Raw genomic sequence first — 17641 nt, 5'->3', positions numbered from 1 at the left:
CACAAGACATGATGCACCCCCGGCCGAACCAACCAAGCATCAATGACCCACGGACCCCTCCGGAAAGAAGCCATCTCGTTCTTCGCCAGAAAAGACGGAGAAGGCTGCAAACGGACAAACCTACCCCCAAGACCAAAAGAGCAGAAACCCCTGCGCTGGAGGAGAGCATGAAGCTACCCCAACGAGCCCCCAGAGGCCAATGCCAACAAAAACAAAGCCTTGGAAAAACAATCAGGAACCGAAGGGGCCACCACAAACCGAGGAGAGGAAAGATAGGAGAGCACCCTGTCCAAGGACCAGGACGGCTCAGGCGGCACATGAGCAGGCCGGAGGTGAAACATAGCACGAGAAAGTTTACGGAATGGGGCAGGTGTGATGTCCACCCCAAATGCTAGCTTGAGCAGCTCCGCCAGTGCCACACGATACGAGGCGACAGTATTAGGCATCAAATGACGGTCCTGAAAAAGCCAAAAGAGAAAGGACAAGACAACCCGATCCGAAAGATAAGACAACGTACGAAGAGCAAGAAAATGGCGAAAAGAACGCCAGGAAACTTCATACTGTTGCCGAGACAAAGCTCTCAGGTGGGACACCATCAACGAAGCCACCTGATCACCATAGAAATGATGATACACCTGCTTCAAAAATATCAGACGCGAAGAGCAGAGGAGAAGGTCGAACCAGCCTCGTATCGGATCGGGCCGACCTGCTGCTACAGGCGGAGCCGCGGGAAATGCCCCGGGTTTGGACACCGAGCCAATGGCGCCGGAAACCAAGGCTGGGCTGGCCACCAAGGGGCCACAAGGACTACTCTCCCTGGGAAGGTCTCCAACCGAACCAGAACCCGAAGCAACAGTTGGACCGGGGGAAAGAGGTACAGGTAACCCCACCTCGACCAGTCCTGCCAAAAAGCATCCACCGCAAACGCTTCGCAGTCGGGAAAGGGCGTCGCATAGATTGTAAGACGCCGACGCGAAGAGGTCCACGTCTGGGAGACTGAACGTCTGGCAGATCCAACGAAATGAGTCGTCGTCGACCATCCATTCCGTGGACAGGGGAATAAAGTGAGACAGGCCATCCGCACGGACGTTGGACACTCCCCGGACACAAAACGCATGGAGAGCCAAACCCCGAGAATCCAGCAGACAAACCACTCGAAGGGACCAGCCCCAGAGAGCCAAGGACAGAAGAGAACCCCCACGGTTCAGGCAATGAACAACCGGAGAACAGTCTGAATGGAGGCGAATGGTCGATCCCGGAGCGACCTGAACCCTCTGAAGCACAAACTAGACTACCACGAACTCCCGAACTGTGATGTGAGCCCGACAGAAGGACGGAACCCACCGTCCCTGGCTGGCCTGGTGAGCACTGTCACAAAGCCCCAGCCGAGAGACGACGCGTCCATGAACACATCGAGTGAAGGCTTGGGAAGGCGCAAAGGCACTGAACCCCGAAAACCCCAAAGAGGAAGCCGGTGACGCAGCAACCGACACAAGGCCCCTGAGGATGAACTCAACGATTGCGAGAGAGGCAGAAGGGACGTCCCTGAAGGAACCAAAACAGTCGCCGAAGCCAAACCCGACCAGGCGGGTAGACTAGCATGGCGAAGATCAGACTCCCATACAACCGCTCGAGCAACCGACGAGCGACCCCGGGACCGCCTCAGAAACAGCCGGCGGCGGGCTCGCAGCCGCAGCAACGCCTCTGGAGGGAGAGACAAGGAAGCGGTCTGAGAATCCCAAACAAGACCCAGCCAGATCCGAACCTGGGACAGAACCAGATGGGACTTCCTCCAGTTCACAAGGAACCAGAACCTGGCGAGCTACTAAAGAACCATATCCCTGGCGAGCAGACAAGCTGACCGACTGGGAGCCCACACCAGCCAGTCGTCGAGGGAGGCCAAAACCCGAATCCCTAGAAGATGCAGACGGGTCACCACAACCCGGGTCAGACGCGTGAAAACGCGAGGTGCCGGATTCAAGCCAAAAGGTGGGCAGCGAAATCGGTAAGCGTGACGCCCCACCATGAAACCTAACCAGTCCCTGAACCCCGGATGAATAGGAACGTGCCAATAAGCGTCCTTGAGGTCCAGGGACAGCATCCAGGCACCTGGCTCCAACAGAAGCCGGACCTGAGACAGAAAAGAAAGGGCAAGGAATCCAGGGGTTCAGACGGGATAACTCTAGGTACAGTGCTGAAACAACCACTGGAGCCGGAGCACATAACCGGTGCCTATAGCACCAGCCGAAGAACTGATGGGTGAATAGCCGGCGTGGGAGGTCTGGGGCTCCCCCTTCCCCCTCCCGGGGAGGGGGGAGTTGCACAGACAGCGGCGCGGTGACGTATGACGTCATACTAGTTTCCTTGTTTTCTGTTGGAGTTCTATCCACTAGTTCGGCTTTAGGTAGCAATTTTCACCAGAATAGGGGTTTGTTTTGGAATGCTTACCTTTCTGGATGCTTGACCCGGTCGATGGTAGACATACTGTAGAATGCTTCCAACCACACGGGGGTTTCTATAGGCCATTGCTCCCCTTGCCTCTCTGAGGGGGCCAGGTTCTGGCCGTGGTCCCCGGTAGGCCCTAGAACTCCATACACATGACTGATGCCAACGTCTGACATTAGCATATCAGCCTGGTAAAGCTCCGGGGAGCCGACGGGGCTCCCCCCAGAAAGTTTAGACAACTTAAGTCTGTAGTCAAATCATCTACAGTACATTTAAAAGTTAAATTTTTACTAACTTTAATCAAGGGAACTCTAAGATAATTCCCCATTAGAGAATTAAATGCAGAGTTGGTAGACCATACAACTGGTCCTGATGATGTGTCAGTAATTACAAGCACCTGGTGCTTGAACCGTACGTCTGCTTGTTCACGGTTCTCTGCCTCCGTTATCCAAAGTCCTGGGGGAAAAAAAAGTGTTGAATGTAATGAAATGCCATTTTCTGGGTGAGACCCGGAGGCTTCCTGGAGTTATACTAGTTGATGTATATATATTAGACCGTGCCAACAGTCAATTGATGGATCTAGGCCTACAGGGGACCACGAACCAGAACCTGGCCCCCTCAGAGAGGCACAAGGAGCAATGGCCTATAGACACCCTCATATGATTGGAAGCAGTCTATGTCTGCCATCTACCAGGTCAAGCCCCCAGAAAGGTAGGAGCCCCAAAACAAACTACAGCTGGTTGCAAACCGAAAGCAGAACGAGCAAGCAGAACTCCCCAATCAGAAAACGCACATGACGTCACCACAGCCGCCACACTGCTGTCTGTGTAACTCCCCCCTCCCTGGGAGGGAGAAGGGAGAGCCCCAGACCCCCCACACTGGCTACCCATCCGAAGTTCAGAGGTTGGACGTCAAAAAGCGACAAAACTGCCGACCAGAGGGAGGGAGGGAGGGATGTGGGGGAGCCTCCGGGTCTTGTCCAGAAAATGGTATTTTTGACATTCGGCCACTGAACTGAGGTTGGATAGCCTTCCCTGTCCCGAGGAGGGGGAAATTGCGCAGATAGCAGCTAAAGATAAAGTAAAAGAGGGACTTACCCGGGAGGCAGCTGCCACTCGCTCCTCAATTCAAAGTTGAGACAACTGGCTCCACCCTGCAACCCAAGACTACACATGCACGAGAGGGGCCAGGAACATTACCAAGGCACTGTGCGGCCAGGACCCTGTTCGACTTCCAAAAGTCCCGTGCCCGAATGTCAGCCCAAGACATATTACGAAAAACAGCAGCCAAAGTCACGAACTTACAAATGACATGGGCACAGGGATAGAAAGCAAGCTAGCTGGACAGAATAACCCTGTAGATGACCCTGGGGGACCTGAATATCAATATCAGTGGACTGGGTGAATTGGAGTACAAGCAAGGAACACCACACACAGGACTCCGAGTCAAAGGTGTCATTGACCCAACAGGCAGCATGACGGAGGCAAAAATGCTGATTGTCACCCTGAGACAAGGGGACAGAGCAACCTTCTAACTCGCACAAAGCGAGAGGGGACTCGGAGGACGCATACAATTGACCAATGAGCCCCAGTGGGGGGTTTCCAAGGCCCTTAGACCGTTAAGGGAAGCCCAGGCAAGGTACTGCTAACCCAGAACTACCAATAGGACAACAAAAGCTGAACCCCTGTGACATATGCAATCACAGGGGCCTAGCTGGGGGCCACCAAAATAACATAAGTGGTCTTATAGCCACACCGGGCAAACAAAACAAAAGAAAATAAACACCCTGCAAAAACACAACGTCTCCAGGGGAACAGAACCAGCCGCTATGCGTATATCAGACTGCTGCACAATACCTTGCGCCCCTGCCTGCGACGACACTACCTCCTACCCAAGGGCAAACAATAGTAAGTCAGGAGTCAGAGTCAATCGACCGCCACCAAACACAACAGCATCTGAACTGAGGTTGGGTAGCCAGCATGGGGGGTCTAGGGCTCCCCCTTTCCCCTCCCGTGAAGGGTGGAGTTGCGCAGACACCGGTGCCGAGGCTGTGGTGACGTCATGCTTGTTTGTTTATTTTCTGATTAAGAAGTTCTGCTTGCTCGTTTGGCTTTCGGTTTGCAATTTTTAACCAGCCGTGCAGTAGTTTGTTTTGGGACTCCAACCTTTCTGGGTGCCTGACCTGGTAGATGGGGCAGACATAGACTGCTTCCAACCACACGAGGGTGTCTTATAGGCCACTGCTCCTCGTGCCTCTCTGAGGGGGCCAGGTTCTGGCTCTGGTCCCCGGTAGGTCTAGAACTCTATCGATTGACTGTTGCCACAGTCTAATATATACACATATAAGCCCGGTATAGCTCTGGGAAGCCAGAGGGGCTCTCCATAGAAAAGGACATATACAGTACTGTACTGTGTATAAATAAATAAATAAATAAATATATTATATATATATATATATATATATATATATATATATATATATATATATATATATATATATATATATATATATATATATATATGTCGTACCTAGTAGCCAGAACGCACTTCTCAGCCTACTATGCAAGGCCCAATTTGCCTAATAAGCCAAGTTTTCATGAATTAATTGTTTTTCGACTACCTAACCTAACCTAACCTAACTTTTTCGGCTACCTAACCAAACCTAACCTATGAAGATAGGTTAGGTTAGGTTAGGTAGGGTTGGTTAGGTTCGGTCATATATCTACGTTAATTTTAACTCCAATAATAAAAAATTGACCTCATACATAATGAAATGGGTAGCTTTATCATTTCATAAGAAAAAAATTAGAAAAAATATATTAATTCAGGAAAATATGGCTTATTAGGCAAATCGGGCCTTGAATAGTAGGCCAAAAAGTGAGTTCTGGCTACTAGGTACGACATTATATATATATATATATATATATATATATATATATATATGTCGTACCTAGTAGCCAGAACGCACTTCTCAGCCTACTATGCAAGGCTCGATTTGCCTAATAAGCCAAGTTTTCCTGAATTAATATATTTTCTCTAAATTTTTTCATTTGAAATGATAAAGCTACCCATTTCATTATGTTTGAGGTCAATTTTATTTTATTTGAGTTAAAATTAACGTAGATATATGACCGAACCTAACCTACCCTACCTAACCTAACCTAACCTATCTTTATAGGTTAGGTTAGGTTAGGTAGAAGAAAAAGTTAGGTTAGGTTAGGTTAGGTAGGTTAGGTAGTCGAAAAACAATTAATTCATGAAAACTTGGCTTATTAGGCAAATCGGGCCTTGAATAGTAGGCATAGAAGTGCGTTCTGGCTGTTAGGTACGACATATATATATATATATATATATATATATATATATATATATATATATATATGTCGTACCTAGTAGCCAGAACGCACTTCTCAGCCTACTATGCAAGGCCCGATTTGCCTAATAAGCCAAGTTTTCATGAATTAATTGTTTTTCGACTACCTAACCTACCTAAGCTAACATAACGTAACCTTTTCGGCTACCTAACCTAACCTAACCTATAAAAATAGGTTAGGTTAGGTAGGGTTGGTTAGGTTCGGTCATATATCTACGTTAATTTTAACTCCAATAAAAAAAAATTGACCTCATACATAATGAAATGGGTAGCTTTATCATTTCATTAGAAGAAAATTAGAGAAAATATATTAATTCAGGAAAACTTGGCTTATTTGGCAAATCGGGCCTTGCATAGTAGGCCGAAATGTGCATTCTGGCTACTAGGTACGACATATATATATATATATATATATATATATATATATATATATATATATATATATATATATATATATACTGTACTGTATATATATATATATATATATATATATATATATATATATATATATATATATATATATATATATATATATATATATATATATATATATATATATATTATATATATATATATATTATTTATATATATATATATATATATATATATATATATATATATATATATATATATATATATATATATATATATATATATATATATATACACACATACATACATACATACACATACATACATACATACTAGCTATACCCGGCCACAGCAACCTTCCCCCCATCTCTCGGTCCTCCCCACCATTCCCCCTCCCCTGTCCCCTCGTCCTCCCAACCATTTCTCACTCCCCTGTCCCTTTGTCCTCCCATCCATTCCCCACTTCCCCGTTTTCTTGTCCTCCTCGCCATTTCCTCTCTCCTCCATCCCTATGTCCTCCCTACCATCTCCCACTCCACCATCCCCTCGTCCTCTCCACCATCTCCCACTTCCCCATCTCCTCGTCCTCCATACCATCCCCCCCCCTCCCCTGTTACCTTGTCCTCTGCACTATCCCCCATTCTCGTGTTCCCTTGCCCTTCCCACCATTCTCCATTTCCCTGTCCTCTCATCCCCACCATCCCCAACTCCCCTTGTCCTCCCCACCATTATTCTGTGAATGGAAAATTCTGTGATTTCCCTCTCAATCAGGTAAGCAGCATGCAGGTTCGTTTGGTGTACAATGTATTCCATGAGTGGTTCATCATAGAATGCTGTAAAATATTCCATCTCAGCCATGTCCTCACCTTGATTAGGGAAAAGGTTTGTAATCCCTACATCTTTATCGTCAAAGTGAGGAATATTAGAAATAAAATCGTCACCATCACTCCACTCAAGTACACCAGGCGTCCTGCAAGATGCAGAGGAAAGACGGCGAGGAAGCGATGCATACTGGCGACCAGGAGCTGAATACCGTCTGCGAGAAGCACGGCGGCTACGTGCACGTGAGGTGGGTGCACGGGAGGTGGGTGCACGTGAGGTGGATGCACTTGAGGTGGATGCACTTGAGGTGGATGCACTTGAGGTGGATGCACTTGAGGTGGATGCACGTGAGGTGGATGCACGTGAGGTGGATGCACGTGAACACAAGGGTCTTGGTCCCTCATGTGGTGCCATGCGGTGGCGCTTGGCCGGGCGAGATGCTGCTGACGCGACAATTTCTCGCCCAGTTACACCACTGGTACCAGCCACAGGCTCAATAAAACTTTGATCCGAGTCACTAAACCCAGAAAAGGAGTCACCTCCCTCTGACTCGTCACCCTCAAACAGAAAATATCCACAGGAACTGTGAGGTCGTGGTAGAATTGGGGTAGAAACTGGCCGAGGAGGCATGGGTGAGCGTAGAGGCCTCGCCATGGCATGGCGGTCATTCTCACTTTCACTGCTGCTGCTACTATCACCCGACAACTGTGTATAATCCTCATCGTTGTCTGAATCGTCAAACACACTTTCTTCACCTTCAGAGAATAATTCGTGGGCTATTTGCTCTGGGGTGAGGGACTGAGTGGTGCGTGCCCGTGAGGCGTTTGACCGTGTGCTCACCATGGTGACTCTCGCTAAACTGAGGCCTCCCATGCCATCGGATCATGAGCTGGAATTTTTTTCAAAATGGCCGCTGTTTACTAGAGCCCCTGGGCAGCGTATGGGACCCCCAGCTACACCGCGGGCCATTCAAATCGTGCGCGGTACCCATAATCTTCATATGACGTGAAGCGCAGTTGACTGGTAAAACGATTTACACTTCATATGAAGTGATGCGCACTTTAAGGGTTAAGCTAGCCTCAAGAGTGTCCGTCAGTTGGGAAGAGATTCAGGTATTCTTGAAAATATCTATGGAAAACACCACCATGGAAGCTGCTAAAACTATTCATCTATGCTATTTGTATCAGATGCATCATCACTGAACGCAGAAAACGATTCATTTAAGTATCATCTAAATAAATAGCATAGGATTGCAAGGGTGACGCTCAGAGCTACAACTGGATACGCTTGCTATATCGTCCTCATAGGTGCTTTATCACTTGCATCCGACCTTTGTGTTAGGTCCTTATTGCGCCTGGCTTCCCCAATATTATGACCCTTATGTTCTTCAAACAATAAGGTTTGAATTTCACCAACAGAGCATTATCTTTCAACACCGCGTCGGATAGGTGTTTGGGAGCCAGAGGCGCGTGCGCCACCCATGGTTGCTCATTCAGTACTAACCCAGCCAGCAGCCCTAGGGCATTCTGGGATTTTTTTCCAAGATGGCTGCCTCTCACTGGAGGTCCTAAGAGTCCATTTCGTACACAACCAACCTCGTACACATTTAGAATTGGTTACGAAAAATCAAAACGAGTTTTCTCGGTTGGCGCAGTTAAGTGGTTAAATGGTGCATGGCTATATATCATTTGACACCCACAGACGCATACAAAAAAAATATATATATATTTTTTCCTCCTAATCTGTTAATTTGTGTTCACTGATTATGGGAAAAATAGTAAAAAAATCGTAAGTGGCATATATTGCCCGCTATAGGGCGGGGAAGTCTGGCAAAAAACAGGCGCTGACTCAGCTTGCGTCCCAGGCGGTCTGTTGCTCGCCAGCTGTCAGGCCGGAGTTGCCACAAAGAGATAATTACCTAATTATTTCAATGTCTCTGATTGATTTTTCGTAGTTTTTTGCTGTAATATTATTCAATAGTGTGTAGTGATATATTTATATAATAAAATGAGTGAATCATCGCTGTACTCAAAAATATGGTGTGCATATTGTTGATTCAATTATATTCATCAAACAGTGAACAAATACTTTGTCGGTTATTACACTATATACACAGGTTATATATAAGTATCTGCATGTTTTGTTCACCATAACGAACACTAAGTTGCTATTATGAGTCAAAAAGTAACGAGGAGTGACCGCTGTGTACCAGCCAGCCACTCACGCCCTCCCTCAGCACCTCACTCACTCACATTCTCCTCCCACCATACTGTTTTTGCTTTTATTCACTATATACAGACGTTATATATAAGTATCTACATTCGTGTTCACCATAAAGGCAGTCTCCGTGGTGTAGTGGTAAGACACTCGCCTGGTGTTCCGCGAGCGCTATGTCATGGGTTCGTATCCTGGCCGGGGAGGATTTACTGGGCGCAATTCCTTAACTGTAGCCTCTGTTTAACGCAACAATAAAATGTGTACTTGGTTGTAACAACGATTCTTCGCGGCGGGGATCGTATTCCAGGGACCTGCCCGAAACGCTACGCGTACTAGTGGCTGTACAAGAATGTAACAACTCTTGTATATATCTCAAAAAAAAAAAAAATAAAATAAAGAACCACTAAGTTGGCATGTTGAGTGGCAGTGGCAGCCCGCCACTGGCTGCCTCACTCTCCCTCCCTCAAGTCACCTGACTCACCCACATTCTCCTCCCACAATACTGTTTTGGCTTTTATTCACTATATACAGACACTATATATAAGTATCTACACTCGTTTTCACCATAACGAACCACTAAGTTGGTATGCTGAGTGGCAGCCAGAGGCAGCCCGCCACTGGCTGCCACTCCCTCCCTCCCTCACCTCACCTGACTTGCCACAATTCTCCTCCCACCATACTGTTTTTGCTTTTATATATAGACGTTATATATAAGTATTTACATGTTTTGTTCACCATAACTGCACATCTAAGCTTGTATGGTGAGTAAAGGCACACAGACGTAGGACCTCACACAGCAGCTGGCTGCCGCCCTCAAGGCCAGACACACTAATATTTCTCCTCCAACAATACTGTTTGTGGTGTTATTATGCTATATACACACATTATATATAAATATCTACCTGTTTTATTCACCATACTTGTACAAGTAAACTGGTATGGTGCCCAAAGACCATCGTGGTCACCAGTAAACAACATGATAAATCGTGTAGACGACGCCACCGCCCTCACCAAAATGGCGGCTCCCAACCTCCTACTCTTGCTGTTTATACCCTCTATACACATGTTATATATAAGTATCTACATTTGTATTCACCATAGCGAACCACTAAGCTGGTATGGTGAGTGCAGTCAATAAAAGGTGGCCACACACCGTCAGAAGACAACACCACCACCCTCCCTCCCACAGCATTACTCCTCCCTCCATGCAGCACAGCGCTAAATATCACCACAATCCTGCTATTATCAGAACCCTGGTCAGTTTTATCACAGTCAGGGGTCTTCTGTAATAATATCATCGCTACATAATAGCATGAACAAGTATATTATGGCATTTTTAGGCGATGCTGTGGTCACAAGCTGAACAGCAGTGCTGTGAGCTCATGCTGCGTGCGTCAGGCTTGGTAGCTCACTCAATACTGAGGCCCTAACACCTGGGAATTTGGCCCACGATTTTTTTTTAAAATGGCGTCTGTTTACAAGAGCCCTGATGAAGGTGAGGTGAACCCCGTGTATCCGCGGGCCGTTTAAATCTTGCGTAGTACTACAAAGTATCATATGATGCGATGCGCAATTTTCTGCAAGTCGGTCAAAGCATCATATGATGCGATGCGCAATTTTCTGCAAGTCGGTCAAAGCATCATATGATGCGATGCGCAATTTAAGGGTTAAAGAAAAGGAAGAGTCCATGGGAAAGGCAGCAAGAAAGGGCCACTGGTAAGACCCAGAAGCCTTGGCAAGAGGAACAGGCTCGAAAACCTCCGTCCCCAACCAGAACGGGGCAGCCCTGAAACTGCAAGAGTCTCGGCCCCAACAAAACCTCGCCCCGACCCCAAAACCCGCAGATGGTCAGGAGCCAGGAACAGGGAGGGAAAGGGGCGACCAGCACCTAACCAAAACGGGGCGGCCCCGGGGCATCCGAGTGGGAAACCAACCTAGCATGTTGCAGTAACCTAACCTAGCTTGCAACACGGATGCCGCCTGTACTCTGAACAGTTATAACATCAGTAGAGTACTGGAGAACAAGCAGAGAATATCTCTCGCAAGACTCCGGGTCAAGGTGTCAGTGACACAACAGGCAGCATGACGGAGGTAAAAGTGGCAACTGTCACCCGGAGACAAGAGCACAGCAACCAACGATCCCGTACAAGACGGGTTGGAACCCGGAAGACACATTCAATCCACTGAGTCCACTGAGCCCCGACATGGGTTTCCAGGGCCCGTAGGGGTAACAACTACGGGTAGCCCGGGCAAGGTGTTGCTAACCGGTTAAACACCCAAAAATAACAAGGGGGTAGAGGATGACACTGAAAACCCCTGCGATGTGTACAGTCACGGGGGCCTAGCAGAAGGCCGCCAAACACTACCAGTGAAACTATAGCCACACTAGGCAGACCCCCACCAGGCAAATGAAAATAAAACAAAAGAAAAACCCCGCAAAAGTACACCATCTCCAGAGGCAACAGGAACCGGTCGCCACTTAGGTGGCAGGTCGCGCAATACCTTGACGCCCTAACCAGCACAATACCAGTCCCTACCCAGGTCAAACAAGGGCCCCAAGCCCCAGCTGGCTCCAAGGGCGAGGCAAATGCCGAGCAGCAAGAACCTCTACGGGAATGGTTCTCGTATGCCCCAGAGAAGATAACCCTGTCACGCAGGGGCAGTACTCACAGGGCACTTAGGGAAGGGAGCCCCTAAGCGCATGCAGCCCTGGTACTGATGAGGAACACCTGGCCACCGCACAACACAACACACGGCAGTGAACGCCACACAAGGCAAACACCGCCTAGGAAACCGAGGCCAGAGAAGCATCTATCCCGGTTGACATTAGCTTACGAACTGATGCTAGGCAGCCGGCGCGGTGAGGTCTGGGGCTCCCCCCTCCCCCTTTTGGGGTGGGGAGGGCTGCGTGGACGAACGGCGCGGCAGTAAAGTTTGATGTTTGCTTGTTTGCTTGTTTCCTTGGGATTGTAGGGAGTTTCTACCTCTCTTCAGGTTTTTTGTTTTAGTTTTTTACCATGTGGGGTGTGTTATGTTATGCCTACCTTTCTACAGATACCTAGATTGTTATGCCTACCTTTCCAGTTGATGGCAGATAAGGAAAACCCGAACCACAAGGGGTTTTCCTAGGCCATTGCTCCCTGAAACCTCTCTGAAGGGGCCAGGTTCTGGCGCTGGTCCCTGGTAGGGGTGAACTCCTTAGCTAATATCCCGGTCTAATATAACATAAATTAGCCCGATTAGCTCCAGGGAGCCGTAGGGGCTCCCCACAGAAAAACAGTATTTAATGTAATGAAATGCCAATACAGTATCTCGACGAGCCCTGGAGACTCCCTGAAGCTACACTGATTCAGTGCCAAACTACTAGGTGCCATCAGTTGTTGAGTTCTATTGGCTTTCTGGGGACCACGAGCCAGATCTCCCTCCCCCACTCCCCTTCAGAGAGGCGCAGGGAGCAGTGGCCTATGAACCCTCATAGAAATTTAATCATAATTGCCACCACCAGGGTAGGCACCCAGAAAGTTAGACAAAATAAAACAGACTTCTGTATGGTTAAAACGAGCCCACAGCCTCAAAATTACCAAAAGAACTCCCCCAACAATGAAAACTACCAAACTTTTGTGGAACTAGTACAAGCTAATTTGTCCTTTCTCATCTGGGGAAAGGAAGGGAGGCAGATCAGGTCAGTCGGCCCATACCACCCCTCATTTCTATGATGGTACAACATGCTGACTTTTTGAAGAATGGAGGGTATCAGGAAGCCTCTGGAGTGCACCCGGAAATTGGTGTTTCATTACATTCAACACTGGTTATCTGGGGGAAGCCCCTTGGGGCACACTAAAGCTAACTATTCACGGAGGACAAAATAGGGCACTTATGAGGGAAGAGGCAGCACCGCAGGTCTCAAAGCGAAGATGAGATCATTTGCTACAACAGACGACCAAATGCTTTGACCTAAAGCCACAAAAGGCCTCTGAGGACCAGGAACTTTCATAAGATACCTTGTCACTAAGACCCTGTTTAACTGTCAAAACCCCCTCGCCTAAGACATATTAGTAAACACAGCCGTCAAAGTGGCATTGTTACAGATATCATGGGTACGAGAGTGGACTGCAGGCTGGCTAGATTTACAAACATAAGAACATAAAAATGAAGGTAATTGCAGAAGGCATATTGGCCCATACAAGGCAGCTTCTATTTATAACCCACCCAATCTTATTCACATACATGTCTAACCTATTCTTGAAACAATCGAGGGATCCTACTTTTATTATAATATGCGGTAATAGGTTCCACAAATCAACAACCCTGTTACCGAACCAGTATTTACCCAGGTCTTTCCTAAATCTATACTTATCCAATTTATACCCATTGTTTCGTGTTCTGTCTTGTGGTGATACTTAATACCCCATTAATATTCCCTTTCTTATATCCATTCATCCACTTGTACACCTCTATCATGTCACAACTAATTCTTCGCCTTTCTAGAGAATGTAATTTAAGCTTTGTCAATCTTTCTTCATATGACAGGTTTCTAATTTGAGGGATTAACTTTGTCATCCTACGCTGGACGCATTCTAGTGAATTTATATCCATTCTATAGTATGGCGACCAAAACTGAACTGCATAATCTAAATGGGGCCTAACCAGAGCAAGATATAGCTGAAGAACAACACCAGGTGTCTTATTACTAACACTTCAATAAATAAATCCCAGTGTCCTATATGCCTTATTACGAACAGTTATGCATTGATTTTTTGGTTTTAAATTCTTACTAATCATAACTTGCAGATCTCTTTTGCAATCTCAGCACCATATAGTTCGTATCTTGTAACTCTATCATCATTACCTAGCCACAGAACCCTACATTTGTCAGCATTAAACTGCATCTGCCATGACAGCTGTGCACACTATATGTAAAAATGGTGAGAATTGGTCAGAAACTAGATTTTTGGATACTGAAGTAAGTTGAAATTCTAGTTATAGATATAATTGAAGTTGAAGTTATCGACAATGAATAAGGCAGTTCTAAATCATGAATTTACTTGTATGTTGTAATAAACATTGTTTGGCATTCATACTCAAGTATGTGAAAGTTGTAGGTCAATATGTGTTGAAATGATTGAGAAAAAATAACCCCCCAAAAAACAAAATACTGGGATAATTATAATAATTATAATGATTTAGGAGATATATTTAGGGTATACTTTACATGAGTAAAAAAGCCCTATTCTGGTCCCTAATGATCAAAACAACCTAAAGAAACAAGGAAAATAGAGTTTGAAATCTGTGAAAAAATCTGCCAAAAAAAAAAAAAAATCAAAGTCCCAAGTTCTGAGAGTTGTAACAGATTTATTTAACTCTTGACTTCAAATAGTTAGGGACAAGTATGCATTCTCCAGGATGTAAAGGTTAAAACAAATTCAAATAATAAACAAAGGAGGAAAAAAACTAAAATCTAAAAAAAAAAAAAAAAAATCCCCTAAAAAAATATTATTTTTTGGACATTGTTGAAAGTAACTGATAATAACACTGGGCAATGTATTTATATGATATATAACAAAATAGAGCATAATTACATAGTTATTATTAGTTGTGTTATTATGTATTACTCACCAATGCTATAAATGCACCAGCTGTATATCCACTTTGTGAACACTTCTTACTACTATTTTTCTTCTTTGTGTTCTTAATGAACAGCCATTAGTAAAACCATGTTGTGAATCATTTATTAATCTATGTTTTTCAAGATGATGATGAATGGTATTTGCAATTATTAATTCAAGTAACTTTCCCACAAAAGACATTAAGCTAATTGGCCGATAGTTTGATGCAAGTGATCTCTCTCCTTTCTTAAAAATTGGTACCATATTAGCAACTTTCCCCGACAACTTTCTACCTTATTAAATAAGGTAGACAACGGGTCGCAAAGCTCCTCTTTGCATTCTTTTAGCACCCTGGCAAACATTTCGTCTGACCCCTGGGTATTTGTTTGGCTTGAGTTTCACTATTTGTTTAATAACATCCTCCCTTGTAACTGCTAAACTAATCAACCTGTCCTCTTCCCCACCAACATAGACTTGCTCAGATGAAGGCATAATGTTAAGTTCCTCTTTAGTAAATAGAGAGATAAAATATTTATTATGAATACTACTCTTCTCTTCGTCATTATCAGTTATCTGACCTGTCTCGGTTTTCAATGCACCTATCATTTCCCTAATCTTTGTTCGATATAACTAAAAAACTTTAGGATATGCTTTTGCTTGCCCTGCTATGCATTAAGTCACTATGCCCAGTGAATTAATGACACTGTGTATGACCTGAGCAATACAAGCCCAGGAACAGGGAGCCAGAGCAACCACAACAAGTCCACTGAAGCAGAACCGGTGGCATGAAGTAGCAGCAGAGAGCCAGCACTGGACAAAGCGTATGATGCACCCCTGGCCGAACCAACCAAGCATCCACAACCAAAGGACCCTCCAAAATCCCGCTGACCCATTCTTCACCAGAAAAGAATGGGCCAGCTACAACTGAACAAAAACTTCGAGGCTCTGGGAAGAGCATAAACTCACCCTTACGGCAACCGGAGGCCAAGAAGAGCAAAGGCAATGTCTTCAAGAAACAATCACGGAGCTACTAGAAACCAAAGAGAAGAAAGAAAAGAAAGAACCCAATCAAGAGACCAGGCAGGCTCAAGTGGCACATGAGCAGGTCGGAGGTGAAACAGAGAGCAAGAAAACTTGCAAAACGGGGCCAAAGATGTATCAACCCTGAACGCAAGCTGTAGTGGCTCTGAAAATGTCGCATGATAAAAAACAGCAGTATTCAGCATAAGAGATCTATCAAGAAACAGCCAAGAACAAAACAACCCGATCAGAAACCAAAGACGAAGGGAGAGAAAATGGCAAAAAGACCACCAAGAGACTTCATACTGTCACCAAGAAGACTGCAGGTGATTACCAACCATCTGATAACCATACAGATGGTGATAAATACGTGTCAAAAACTAGACACATAGAGTGGAAGAGGTTGAACCAGTGAGGTATGTCACTCACCGACTCTCTGAAAGAGGTAGCCTCAGAAAAATGCCTGGAATCGGGCACCAAGCAAGCAGGGCTGGAAACCAAGGTTGGGCTGGTCACAAAGGAGCCAGAAGAATCACTTCCTCCCTGTAAGACTCCAGCCATGTCAGTACTCTGAGCAACAGCTGAACCGAGGAAAAGAGGTAAAGAAACCCCATTGCGACCCATCCAGCCGAAAGGCTTCTACCTCAAGGGCCTCGCAGTCGTAGAACAGCACAGTGTAAAGGGGCAGATGCCGAGACCACACACATGCGAAGAGATCGATGTCTGGGTGCCCGAACATCTTGCAAAACTAGAGGAAGGAATCTGTATCGATGGTCCATTCCGTGGAATGAGGAAGGAACCGGGACAGCCATTGGCCCGGACATTGGACACTACCTGGACGTAGACAGCACAGAGATGCAAGCCCAGAGAACTCAGCAGAAAAGCTACCCGAAGGAACCAGTCTCAAAAATTCCCGGACCGAAGAGATCTTCTCCTCGTGTCCCCCGTGAATGGGAACCACAGGAGAATAGTCCGAATGGAGTCGAATCACCGAGCCTGGAGGAATCCAATCTTTAAACAACACCTGCTGCACAGTCATAAATTTCTGCACCGTACTGTGTGCCCGACAAAGAGAAGGACCCCAACGATTGGATTGTTATGCTCCACATGCAAGGTCTTCCATTTATTGATATTAAAACATTTTGCCAGTCTTCTGACCACTTGTGGAGTTCATGTAGATCTCTTTGTAAGGTTTCAATATCATTTTCACTTCCCACTTTACTATAAATCTTAAGTGTCATATGCAAATTTGATGATGTATCTGTCACTATTACAAAAATAGTTGGCCCAAAAATGGAAAGAAAAATAGTTTTCTACCAAGCTCTTTCTGCCTTTTTTGAAAATACAGTACAGTAGAGGGTAACTGTAACCGGGGGTAACATTTGCATATTTCCAATCTAGGGAAACTATCTCTTGGTCCAGAGATTTTCTAAAAAGGAGTTTCAGTGGTGGGCATAGTACATCTGACAGTTCTTTTACTACTTTAGATTCAATTCTATCCACACCAGGAGCTTTTGAGGCTTATAATTTGTCAATGGCTGATTGTCCACAATTAAGGATTGTGTTGCACATTATGGGAATATCATTTAATTCATTCTCCTGCTGACAGAAATACTAAGGAGTAATTTTGAAAAGCAACTGAAACATAACATAAAGTAATAAAGTACAATTTAGGTTTAACGGGGCCAACACTGAAAAATAAACGGCATTGAATGTAATGAAACGCCATTTTCTGGGCGAGACCCAGAGGTTCCCCAGAGCTAATTGGGCTGATATGAATGTATTA

At 45.5% G+C, this 17641-nt stretch overlaps 1 protein-coding gene across 1 annotated transcript in view; it reads right to left on the bottom strand.

The window, feature by feature from the left end:
- LOC123761797 (transmembrane protein 231) overlaps positions 1 to 17641 on the bottom strand; it is a 74887-nt gene that overhangs the window by 46803 nt on the left and 10443 nt on the right. Inside the window, exon 2 of the mRNA XM_045748014.2 lies at positions 2741 to 2901. Within this exon, the coding sequence (XP_045603970.1) occupies positions 2741 to 2901 (161 nt within the window). The remainder of the gene's footprint in view (positions 1 to 2740; positions 2902 to 17641) is intronic.

Source organism: Procambarus clarkii, chromosome 24 (genome assembly GCF_040958095.1).
Source record: "Procambarus clarkii isolate CNS0578487 chromosome 24, FALCON_Pclarkii_2.0, whole genome shotgun sequence".
NCBI classification, from domain to species: Eukaryota; Metazoa; Arthropoda; class Malacostraca; order Decapoda; family Cambaridae; genus Procambarus; species Procambarus clarkii.
Note: the sequence above shows the minus strand (reverse complement) of the source record. Positions and strands in the feature narration are given on the sequence as shown.